Source organism: Mauremys reevesii, linkage group 9 (genome assembly GCF_016161935.1).
Source record: "Mauremys reevesii isolate NIE-2019 linkage group 9, ASM1616193v1, whole genome shotgun sequence".
Taxonomy (NCBI): domain Eukaryota; kingdom Metazoa; phylum Chordata; order Testudines; family Geoemydidae; genus Mauremys; species Mauremys reevesii.
This window is the reverse complement of record NC_052631.1, coordinates 96,987,017-96,999,970: the sequence shown is the minus strand read 5'-3', so window position 1 is coordinate 96,999,970 and position 12,954 is coordinate 96,987,017. Positions and strand designations below refer to the sequence as shown.

The following is a 12,954-nucleotide window of genomic DNA, read 5'->3' as shown; positions in this document are numbered from 1 at the left end:
GGGCTGAATGGGGGATGGAAATGGATGGAGGGCTGGGTCAGGCGGACAAGTCGATGAGGGGGCAATGATAGACAGTCCCCCTTCTTTCACATCCCTTTAAACACTGCCAATAACTTGAGCTACACAAAGGTCTCGATCTTGCAGGGTGCTAACTAGGGAATTGAGGGTATTCATCACCTCCCAGGCAGGGTTTTGTGGGGGCGGCAGCTCTCAGTACTTTGTGGAATTGAGCCCTGCTTGAGCTAGACTTTATGCAGAGTACCACCACATAAGCAGCGCTACGTACAGTTCTGAAGATAACCCATTCGCTATGACGGTACTCCAAGGTGCCCCCGAACTCCGGGGTTAACTGCTTCTCATCAATATACATCAACAAATCACTGACTGAGCTCAGCATAACCACCTAGGAACAAAGAAACATCATTAATTGATTCATCGCAGCTTCTTCACAATTAACATGCAAATCACGCCTGCAATATTTCATGTACTAATCTCTATTTTACAAACTATTTGGGGATAGAAGAATTTTATAAAATTGAACATCTCAAAAGCACAGTAAGTACGGTACATAAGTTGCAGTGATGTACACTGCATCAAATTTCTTCTCATCTTTCAAATCACTGAAAAGTGATTTCCAGGCATCAGAATGTGAAGGGATGTTGATTTGTTCTTCACTGACAGTACTTTCATTATCTGCTCCTTTATTTTTGTGTCAGGAAAAAATGGTTCGGATAACTTGTCGTTCGTTAGATTGGTATTCTTCAATCAAGACCCTGCCGTATTTACAAAATTGGCTTTTGCACCAATTTTTTCTTTATGACACACCTTCATTTTACATGTATCTGAGGTTAAATTTGTATTGATCAATTACAGGCTATACAACTCGTACACTTCTTTTATACTATATAGATATTCGCTTTTGATCACTTAAAATGAGTTGACCCAACTTTTTCTGAGCCAGACATAACTAGCCAGCTGCCAGCCACTCAAAGTGCAGTGCTGAGCGGGTGAAGGCAGAGGAAAGACTTTGCAAAGCAGGAGGCTGGATGGCAAGCAGGCCATTTCTTCTGCCTTTCATTGACATTTAAGGGAAAGAATATTCTCCATTTTCAGTCTCAGTTGGATGGACAAATTAGTAACACACCCAGATTTCCTGTGTGCAGATCAGAAGCTGGCTGGGCAGGTAGAAGTGATTAGATTTCATTTATCTGAACAGACTTTTGGATATTAGGATTTTTCCTAGACTATTCAGTTACAAAATAACTCTGAACTCCAGATAATCTGTGTCTTCTTGTTATTTATCTTTCAGTAGCATGTACAAGCCCCAGTCTGAATCAGAGACCTGTAGGTGCTGAAAAACACAGAATAAGGTAGAAACCCTGCAAAAACTCTTGCACAGATTTCATTCTGTGCTCAGTGAGCAGTCTCATAGAAGTCAATGGAAGTAATCACGCAGTGTTCAGCTGAGCACACGTATGAGTCTTCATAAGCTCAGGGCCTAAAAGAGGAACTGCATACTTACAAAGGCTCTGAGATTCTGCAACAGGATCCATCCAGCTAAACCACAGCAATACCCCAGTGAAGTACCACACAGATCACGAATGCAGGGATTCACCCACATGGATCCAATTGCAGCATCATGGACAAAATGGCAAGATGTGTAAACAGCAGTGATGCGATTGGTGGGGAGAGGAGAGGGTTAAATTTCATGTGGAAAAAAATATATTCTTAAAATTCCGACAGGGCATTGCACAGCCGTGTTTGGCCAGTTTCACACAGAAATACGTGAACTATGGATTTTTTATCTGTTCTGATGCAAACACTGATCTTTTTCCTGAGTTAATTTTGAATTTTCAAAGATGCTGCGTGGTTTTGGGTTTTGCAGGAGGGTGTTTCGATTTTTGGGGAGTGGAAGGGGCTGTTTGTTTTGTTTTGTTTTGTTGTTGAAAACAGAATTGAGTGAAAAATGTACATTCTGTGCAAAAACTGAAAAATCTGATTTTTAAGCAAAAAAATAGAGCAATAATTCACATATTATTGTGGAGGGGGTTACAACAAAGCCTTCCAGACTCAAGTTCTATTAATGCATTTCTTCTTTTAACCCCCATAGGTCCCGGTCTCCAAATGTCCCGTGATTTCACTGATAGGGTGTGACACAGGGTGACTGGCAGAGCTGGTCCCAGCCTCCCCAGTGATGGACCAGTTACCTCCCTGCTGAGGCTGATCAGCTTGGGATCAAAGCCAGCAAGTGGCTCAGTTGGGGTAGAGGGCTGCAGGGAGCAAGAAGGCTCTTGTGAGAGACCCTGTAGCAGGAGAGGGAGTTACAGGAAGTAGGTTGGCTCCTGGAGGGAAAAGCACAGAGTCTGTGGAGGACTCTCAGGCAGGTTCTCCATAGAGTGGAAACCTGTAGGAAACAGATTGTCTCCAGCAGAAGACCGTGGGTTAGGGGGAAGGAACAACTGATGTGCTGTACTAGTTTTAGGTGGAAGAAATAAAGCTGAGGCCCTGAGAATAGGACCTGAAGCAGCCTCTGCGCATGGTGTCAAGCCTTCCTAGGCTGGAGAGACGGGCCAGCAGTGTAGAGGGAGGTTGCTGAGCCTCTCTAAAACGTTTCCCATTGAGAATACAAACTATTTTGAAAATAAATAAAAATAGGGAGCTGATAACAGCAACATTTTTACACTGAAATTAACGTGACGGATTTGGCATCAACCGCGGTACTTGCGTTGGAAGTCTCTTCACACGTGCTAAATGTTAAACGGTTATTAAAGAATGAGCTACCTTTTCGTCCCCCAGCTCACAGGGGAGACATTCACATAGTTCAGCCTGTCCTGCCACTGCCCAGGACAATATTACTTCTGCAGATAGCAAACTTTACACGATAGGGCTGTCAATCTAGCACCTTCAAACACTGACCAAATTCTCTTCCAAAAGAAAAACCATATCCATGTGCACTTTTCACAGTACCATACAGCAGGAAAACCCAATGCTTCGGAAAAGCTACAGTTGTTTGAAATACTGCATCATTAAAAGAAAAGCCCCATTTACTTTTCATGACCAGGCATTAAATGAGGACACGGCCTTGACACGGCAGCATGGAACCAAATCAATATTTAGGATGACATGAGCATAATGCACAGCTGATATACTCATACCGGTAATTTGAGTAGAAAATCCTCCTGACTGAAGCGAAATCCAATGTCGGTGAATGTGCGCTGGAAAAACCCAGTGGGACGTAGAACCATCACTAACTGCAGGTTCCCCGGGAAGGAGGCCTGCAGGAAAACATGGCAGATGGTCAACATGGGCATTCAACTGGTGAAAATTCAGACAAGACCCAATTGCAAATGTGGGTCAAAATTCAAAGCCTACTTTTCAAGCAATTCTTACTATTTCTTTGTGCTCCTCCATGATTCACACACCCCTTCTTACTTTAACTGTTGCTCTTTGGCAGATGAAAATGCTGAATTTGAAACATTCCATAAAGTGTTCTACCAAGAAATGAGTCATAGCTGTGAAGTAGCTGTAATTTAGCTCAGTGAGTCATTATGTAATGTACTTGTATGTATTCCTCACAAGTGTAACAAAATTAACCTGCTTGTCCTTGGTAATTATTGGCAATGTTTAATTTGTGGCACAAATATTAAACCTCATTTCCGTATTTCAAACACAGTGGTAGAGAGTTGTATATGATACATTGAAAAGAACGTTGAATGTTTCAATGGAGCCAGGAAAAATAACTTGAAATCACAGATAAGTAAATGACAGAAGGAACCCAGTTAATTAAGATGTATGATATTTCTTCAAAATCCAATTGTGCCAAACTATCTCCATATATTATCTCATATATAAGTTTTCTTACTGTATCTTGAGAACTTTAAAAATATCAAAGGCACATGTTAACTTGTCAGCATAAACATGTGAATCCTTTATCGAGCGTAAATTACCAATTCAATGGGAATTTTGCCAGGGCTCAAGATTTGTCTCTGACAGCAAGAGCAAACCACTAAATGACCAGGGACATTGTCGTCTCAGATTCAAACTCTGGGTGCCTACCCTTTCCTTGCCAATATTTGTACGCTATTGCTTTGATACCGAATGTTGGTTAGTAAAATATTTGCCAGCCTAGAGCTCTGTGAACCTTGCACAATGAAACCTCCCACCAGGCCGAACCTGTGCCTGGGCTTGTTACCAAACAAAACCTGGCCCCGGTCATAGAAAGCTTTGCAAACCTGGTTCTAGGACTGGCTATTACTTTCTTCTTCCAACAGGCTCAGAACCTCCCTTTGGCAAACCTGCTGGGAGCTGGACGGCCTGCAGTTCTCTCTCCCAATGAGACAGCACACTAACACACTCCTCCTGATACTTCTGAGCAGTCAGGCTGACTGGAGCTCTCCATCTTCTACCTGGGTCAGTAGGGAAGGCAAGCCCCATCCCATACGGTCCAGAGAAGCAGGCTGCCTGTCCACCCCTCTGTGTGGCAATCAGTGGGACTTCAAATGCTGCTGCTGCTGCTGACGGTCCCATGGTTGGTTCCTGGCTGGCCTGTTATGTCTTTCTGAGCTCTGATGCACCCCATAATGCACAGCGGCGCTAGGGAGTCCCCAAAACAGGTGAAGGGAGGGAGGCGTGTATCCATTATTGGTCAGAATTAAAAACAGGCGTCAGTCATCATGCTCCAACACCGTGGTGCATTCTGGCAGGGTGTGGGGGAAAGGGAAGCTGTCAGACCCTAGACTAAGGTCACGTCCAAAGTAGGCAGCAGTTACAGGGCCAGCTGCCACAAGTTTATAGGACTAGTGTTGTGAAACTGGTGGGGGGAAGGTCTGGCAAGAAGCTCATTCCCATGCAAAGCACCACCCTCAACCAGAGGGGTGTTGCCAACCACTAAGCTCCCACCCAAGACAAGGTAGGTCTGGAGAGAGGTGGGCTTTTTGGGAGTGGGAAGTCTTCAACTTCACATTTTGATAATGTCAAGACACCAGTATCTCCCAGGAGGTTTTCACAGACCCACACAGAGTCTGGTAGTTTCATCTCAGCATCTCAACGCAACCCTCGGCAGGAGTGAACCTGACATGCCAAGTTTAGAAGGCTTTAAGTACAGTTACAGAACCAGAGACCAATTTGATGTCACCCCATTGTGTGTTAAGTTCCAACAGGTTGCTGACTAGGAACGCAACCATCCTCAAAAGGTCAGAAACAAAGAACAAGCTTCATTTTCCTTTGGCCAAGAGTGGTGTTAACTGGCAGAGTGGGAAATCTCCAACCTGAAAGTCTGCAACACTCCAAATTAAGGGGTTGGGGGTTTTTTTTTTGCCATTTTTTCTTCTCCCAAGTCAAGAATGTTGTGCTGTCTGGTTCTCCCTGATAATATGTAGATTCTGAGGTGGCTGGACATTTGTTGCAAGCCACATGGATGGTCACACGGCATCTCTCCTGGTCATTAGATTGGCCTGCCCCCATGTACTCAGGAGGCTCAGGGAAATCCTCTGCAATTAGGTACCCATAATGAGAATCTGCATTGGGTGCCCCCCCCCTCCCATGAGGTCTGTCTGCCTATATACTACTGGCAGAGCATGCATGCTGCTCTGCAGCTGCATTCCTATCACAGGAAATTCCCTAGTTACTTTCGGCCTTAAAACCACTTTACTCTTTGTTTATTAGTCTCACCTCACAACACATCAATTTCAACAGTGGACGTTCCTCTGAAAACCAGTCATGGCAGCAGCAGCCACCAAGGAGGTTGCAGGGCTCCCTCAAGGGGCCACAGCAAGCTGAGAAGGGACAGGCGCAGCCTATATTCCTCCCAGCTCCGGCACCCAATCAAGTCAATGGCCCAAACGGACAGGAACAAGCATGTGACCAGGCCCATCGCCACTTCCAAACATGGTAGTTCTGGCAGACCTCAGCTTGACCTTTGAGCAACCTGGGATGCTTTCATGCAGCTGTTGGGTTAAACTCTGGCCCAGTGCCTCTCTGCAGTCAACAGTCTGTTGAGAGTGGACCCACTCCTGGCTCCCGTGTGCTCCCAGGCCAGCTGGGTCTGGGTAAAATCTAAGTTGTAGGTCTACAGGGCACTCTCTGTGGCTGATGCCCTTCCTTGGGACATAGGGTGCTGCTGCCCAGCTGCCCTAGACCCCAAAATCAAAAGCCCCCAGTCTCTTACATGTGCTCACCCAGCGCTCCAACTAGAGGCTCTCAGGACATCTAATTTAAACCCTTTAGGGACAAAATATCAGGATAGCAAGAAACGTTGGCTTGACAAAGGAATTTCTTAACCAGGACAAATTCACTGAACGCACAAGACGTTACAGATCTTTGAAAACAACCAAAGTCCTGAAACGCACCCTTCCTGCGAGGCTGAGGTTTGTCAACATTTCAGGCTGGGAAGAATTCCTCCTGCAACTCTTTCTTATGTGCGGCAATGATCAGTCCCCTTGCCCCCTTGGACAGAGGAGAATCCTTCTCTTAAATAGGACCCCTGTCTCTGAGCCTTCTGCTCAGAGAGTGAAACTACAGATCCATCAATTACGCTCCCCCTCCCCACTCCTTCCCCTGTACAGGGTGCTGCGTAGAAAAGCCACTGTTCGACGGGGGGGTGGATATAGGCCTGTAAATGCGACACAATCAGCGACCATGGCCTCAAATTTCTCTGTGACAGCTCTTAGGCCATGTCTACACTATGGACCTTACAGCGGCAAAGCTGTACTGCTGTAAGATTGCCCATGTAGCTGCTCTTTGCTGGCAGGAAAGAGCTCTCCTGCCGGCATAATTAAATCACCCCTAATGAGTGGCAGTAGCTATGTCGGCAGAACAGCATCTCCTGCTGACATAGCGTTGTCCACACCGGCGCTTTTGTCGGTGAAACTTTTGCGAAGTTTTACCAACAAAATTGCTCGTGTAGACATAAGCCTTAGTGTTAGTCCTTCAACAAGATGTCAAACATCTTCCCCAAGCATGGCAATTCATTGGGATGAAGGACAGTAAATTGCCTTTGGGCATGTCTGGGCTTATGCCATCATAGTTCCCAGCATTTTCACACATACTACAAGAGAGAGTTCATAATCTGGCACAGATTTATCCCAGTCTGTCACATCCAGGATCCAGGCAAATTCCAGTCTGATATGGTATTTTTAAGGTTATATCCAAAATTTATGTAAGAGGATTTGTTTGCTGTTAAACATGTGTCACGTTTCACCCCAGAGGTAGCTGCATTTCCAGAACGGGAAGCATGATTCCTATTGTTTAGAAAGCATTTTAAGATTTTCCTGCAGGAAAGATGATTTTATCAATGTACAATCAAGGTCACCACTTAATGAGGAGCAAAAAGGTGATACGTACTTGACGCAGTAATGTACTTTTTGCAGATCAATATCTAGTATGGACTACGTATGGGAAAAACCCTTGCTTTAAGTCTGCTACCAGCAGAAAGGTGTCCTCTGCGTAGTATTAACTTAAGGGCAAAGACGATAGATAAAAATGAATAAAAATAAAAAAAAACAGCTGGTTTAAGAATTATTCGAAGTTAACATTTATGAAGGGACTAAAAACAAAACGTGGCCCTTTACAATCGTCGCACTGCTCTGCACCTTAACTGAGCTTAGCCAGCACCTTTGCGCTTAACTCTAGCATTAGCCAAGGCAAGAACATGTGTCATGCTACAATATGACAGAGAAAGAACATGTGCGGAACTTTCACACCCTTTGCTCCAAAAACTTAAAAGAGGAAGTAACTTGACCCAGCTGAACTTCCAGTCCTACTATTTATTATACTAACGAGAATCATTGTCACTTGATAAAACCTGGTAAAAAGACTCATGAACCCTTGAAACTCAACTTCCTCTTCTCCAGCTTCTAGTATTCTCTGTAATGTGAGAGTTAGAAAAGAATTTGAAGTAATCTGGGCAATTAAAAAAAAATCAACAAGCTGCTAATATTTTAAGTGTTCCTAATTTAGTAGCACAATAATTAGTGTGGTTTTTTTTTAAAATGATCCTAAAGTTCTAAGGACATAAAAAATTATGCCCATAAGGAGCAATTCACTTTTCGCAAGTGAAGCATCCTATTGCCTTAAATACACATTGTTTTGTGACTAAATTAGGGCGTTACATAGGTTGGAAGGCACATGGCCATTATTTACTTAATTTCTGCACTAAATGCATGTACCATCTTTTCTAGGACTTACATTTAAAAGCATAATCTCCCCTTAAATAGACAACCCTCCCCTGGGACTTCCCTCCACCCAGGGAAAGAACAGACCAAGAGGAAAGGAAAATCCCCCAGGAAGTTTGATCCTGGACACAGGAAACGGATCAATACACAGAAGTTAGTGACTTTCTTCTCTCCTTGGAGAGCAAAGTCAGGCAGCAAAACGCGGGGACGGTTTTAGCTCGGCTTCTACTTCTGCTCACAAAGCTACAGCGTGTCCTGATCGCTTTCTTTTACTCTGTGAGCCGGCTGCACCGTTAGCCACAAACGCGATTTGCCCAGCTGCTGTACCCACCGCTCCCTTTAAGGCCTTTCCCCGGGACTACGTAGTGTTTGTGGGGAAAGCAGCACAGCAAACCGTGGGCTAGAGATTTTGTTTGTTTTAATGTAACCTCAGCACTGAGGACGATGCTGCAGAGCGGTTTCCGGAGTATCCGATGCCTCCCTCTAAAGACGTTACTAAAAATACTTCCTGGGCTGCTGGGCTGAAAGCATCACCTGACCGTGTTTCCATTCCCCTGTCCATGCGGTACATGCAAACCCGGGCTCTCCCCGGCTCCTCGCCGCCGGCCAGCAGCAGTTTGGTGCCAGAGCCGGGCGCTGTGCACTTTGCAGGACTGCAGGCAGCGCGCCCTTACCGCATTCCTGCGGAGCCTCCGCCTGCCGCGGGCGGGGTTCGCCTCGGCCATCTCCGCTCCGCTCCCCCCCGGCGATCGCCTTCCTTCCCCGCTGGGCAGCGCGGCCCGGGGGCAGCCGCGTCTCAGGAGGGGCTGAAAGAGCGCGGGCGCAAGCCGGCCTCCCGCAAGGCTGCGGCAGCGGCTTCCATCGCAGCCCCGCCGGCAGCCTCCGGCCCCAGCGCCCCGCACCGAGTCCCTGGGGTCCCCCCCTCGCCTCGTCCCGCTTCAGCCCTGGGGGAGCAGCCGGGGCGAGGCTGCCGGAGCGGACCGGGCGTGCACCAGGCGTGCGGGGACGGCGATTGACTCCTGCCTGCTCCCTCCGTGGAGGGCTCCCTTTTTCTTTTTAAGGTGGAATGCCAAAAAATCTTCCTCGCTAGTTCATTGATTTGAGCGCGCTTTGGGGAACCCTTAAGAAAGCAAAACTCCATCCCTGTACCTGGGGGGATACCTTATGTCTTGAATTAGGGGGGCCTGAAATACGTGTTTTTAAAGGAGATGCCCAATTACGCAACAGAAAAAGCTAGAAAAGCGAAGCCTGTCCAGTCCTAAAGCCTGGGACGTCCAGGGAGGGCCTGACTTTCTAAACTGGATGGTAAAAATATGCACATACATTGCACATGCATACTGGGACCAGGTGGATACTTACATCCTTGTGTTGGTGAGGCACAAGCTTTGGAGCTCTGCTGGTCTCTCTCACCCACAGAAGTTGGTCCAATAAAAGATATTGCCTCACCTACCTTCAGGGCCGGCTCCAGACCCCAGCACACCAAGCGTGCGCTTGGGGCGGCATGCCGCAGGGGGCGCTCTGCCTGTCGCTGGGAGGGCAGCAGGCGGCTCCGGTGGACTAGCTGCAGGTGTGCCTGTGGAGGGTCCGCTGGTCCCGCGGCTCCGGTGGACCTCCCGCAGGCGTGCCTGCAGATGCTCCACCAGAGCCACGGGAGCAGCGGACCCTCCGCAGGCACGTCTGCAGGAAGTCCACCGGAGCCGCGGGACCGGCGACCGCCAGAATGCCCCCTGCGACGTGCCACCGTGCTTGGGGCGGTGAAATTCCTAGAGCCGCCCCTGCCCACCTTGTCTCTCTAATACCTTGGGACCAACATGGCTCCAACAGCGCTGCATACCCCATATCTGCAATTAGACACATACCTGAAGAAAAACTCGATGTAAACTCGAAAACTTGCCTCCCGCGCCAACAGAAGTTAGCCCAATAAAAGATACTACGTCACCCGCCTTGTCTCTCTATACCTGGTCAGATCGGCCATTGCAGCCAGATTTTTGCACATGCACACTTCAGAAAAATCAGGCCCTGTGCATTTTGAATTCAACTTATGTGGTAGTTATTTTTCTCCATCATATCAGAGAACAGAAAATGTCTGAATCCAAACTTTGGTCAAGTCCAATATTATGACTGATAATTGGAAAAGTAATCAAGTCTCTTTTCTTCCTTGTCTTGCCTCTTCTCCCCCCGCCCGCACCCCCTAACACACACACAAAGCAAAGGGTAATCTGGTTTTACGTGGGAACTTAGACCATAAGGCTGGAATGGACCTGCAGGGTCGTTGAGATCAGTTCCCTGCTATCACGGACAACCCTGTCACATAATCACATTCATAACCTTATCAAGCTCCAACTGAAAACTAGGTCGTTTGCTTGCCCAGTTACATGGGTCTGAGAGAGGCATCTTAAGGTCTGATCCTACTACTGTCTTTTCACAGGCAGAACTCCAGAGTCTTACAACTTTGTGTACACAGATTTTTCTGTCTTTTGTTCTTAGTTGCACTGGGTGTCTCTGGATTGTTTGCACACCGCACTGCCTTAAGTGCTCAGATATGCAGTGAGAGAGCCACCTCTGTCTGTGGCTGCAGAAGGAAATGCACAGTGCATAGCTTGTGAGGTCACATGCTCATGTATCATTTAAAATGAAATGTGAAGGGCAGGCACTTTTGGGAAAGCTACATCAGGACAGGCAAGTAGAGCTCTCATTCTAAAAAAAATGGTTTCAAGCAATTTGAATGGAAAATGCCATTCAAGGGCCAGTCCTGAACCAGAAAAAGCCCAGCTGGGATCAGTGCAAGCTTTGCCCATGTAAAGGCAATAGGACCAGGCTCTGACAGTCACGACTTATTTTAACTATCCAAAAATACCATTACTGCCACTAGATTAGAAGCATGCCATGTTCAGCAATAGTTAATGGTCGAACACTTGTTAATACTTAAGATCTGACCTGACAGGGCATCAGCTAGCCTAATGAGATTTCGGTAGACAGTGGTCTAAGTTATACGCTCCTCTCGATAAACTCTCTTTGCCTCATTTTCTATCAGCTGAGTTTGCATATCCAACTCTTCAGCGGAAGTGCCTCTTTGCAGGCAGGTGTACACCACAACCCAAGTCGATATAACTTACGTCACTCAGGGGTGTGAAAAGCCCCCCCCCATCAAGAAATGCACGTTTTGCGCTGTCCATGTCAGCACTGTGTTGGCCAGAGACACTCTCCTGATGACTGAGCTTCTGCTTCTCACCAAGGTGGAGTAATTATGCCGACAGGAGAACGCTCTCCTGTGGACATGGTGCATCCTCACCAGAAGCACGGATGTAGTGAAGTGGTGCAGACTTGGCCTGTATTACTGGAGGAGGTGACGGTGATGATTGTGACCTTTTCAGAACATTTCTTTTCACCTTCCACTGTAGCAAGGTCAGTTTAGATCTGGCCTTTCATTGCCAGCTTTTTGGTACAGCCTCCATTCATTATAAAAGTGATTTTTTTTATATACACCAGTGTAGCACTTTTAGACTACATTTTAATTTTTGCACATGACCACATACTATTGACTAGTGGGGGGAGGGGAAGGAAGTGTTACTGGTGAGATTTGTTCAGCATCTGATGGTACATCTGCTCTAGTTAATTAAGAGAGAGACATTTTATATACATATATCTGTACCCACATGCTTTATATGGCAGCATTTGACTTTGTTTCTCCGGAGGAGAAGGAAAGACACTGCAGGAAGGAGACATGGATCTTAGCTGGATAGAACATCTCCCCATGCTCACAGAGAGCAGGACAGGGCAAGTCAGCTAGAAGAACGGAAAAACATCCAGAACAGAGCATGTCAGTTACTCGGCATGTTCAGTAGTTGTTTCTGAGGCTGATCCATGCAGGACTAAGATGTGTCTGCTCTGGTCTGGGTCCCAATCCCTGTACCATTTTGGATACAGTCTACAGTTAACCCTATTACATATATGGGCACATACATATCATAGAATATCAGTGTTAGAAGGGACCTCAGGAGGTCATCTAGACCAACCCCCTGCTCAAAACAGGACCAATCCCCACCTAAATCATCCCAGCCAGGGCTTTGTCAAGCCTGACCTTAGAAACCTCTAAGGAAGGAGATTCCACCACCTCCCTGGGTAACCCATTCCAGTGCTTCACCACCCTCCTAGTGAAAAGGTTTTTCCTAATATCCAACCTAAACCTCCCCCACTGCAACTCGAGACCTTTACTCCTTTTTCTGTCATCTGGTACCACCGAGAACAGCCTAGATCCGTCCTCTTTGGAACCCCTTTCAGGTAGTTGAAAGCAGCTATCAAATCCCCCCTCATTCTTCTCTTCTGCAAACTAAACAATCCCAGTTACCTCAGCCTCTCCTCATAAGTCATGTGCTCCAGCCCCCTAATCATTCTTGTTGCCCTCTGCTGGACTCTTTCCAATTTTTCCACATCCTTCTTGTAGTGTGGGGCCCAGAAGTGGACACAGTACTCCAGATGAGGCCTCACCAATGCCAAATAGAGGGGAATGATCACATCCCTCGATCTGCTGGCAATGCCCCTACTTATACAGCCCAATATGCTGTTGGCCTTCTTGGCAACAAGGGCACACTGCTGACTCATATCCAGGTTCTTGTCCATTGTAACCCCTAGGTCCTTTTCTGCAGAACTGCAGCCTAGCCATTCGGTCCCCAGCCTGTAGCAGTGCATGGGATTCTTCCATCCTAAGTGCAGGACTCTGCACGTGTCCTTGTTGAACCTCAGATTTATTTTGGTCCAATCCTCTAATTTGTCTAGGTCCCTC

General features: G+C 46.8%; 1 protein-coding gene across 4 annotated transcripts in view; it reads right to left on the bottom strand.

Annotated features, from left to right (window-relative positions):
- Nucleotides 1-12,954, bottom strand: part of MCF2 (MCF.2 cell line derived transforming sequence) — an 86,984-nt gene that overhangs the window by 46,750 nt on the left and 27,280 nt on the right. For all 4 annotated transcript variants that reach the window (XM_039487087.1, XM_039487088.1, XM_039487086.1 and 1 more), the window contains 2 exons: nt 3,156-3,275; nt 287-403 (listed from right to left, as the gene is read on the bottom strand). In XM_039487087.1, the coding sequence (XP_039343021.1) occupies nt 287-403; nt 3,156-3,275 (237 nt within the window). The remainder of the gene's footprint in view (nt 1-286; nt 404-3,155; nt 3,276-12,954) is intronic.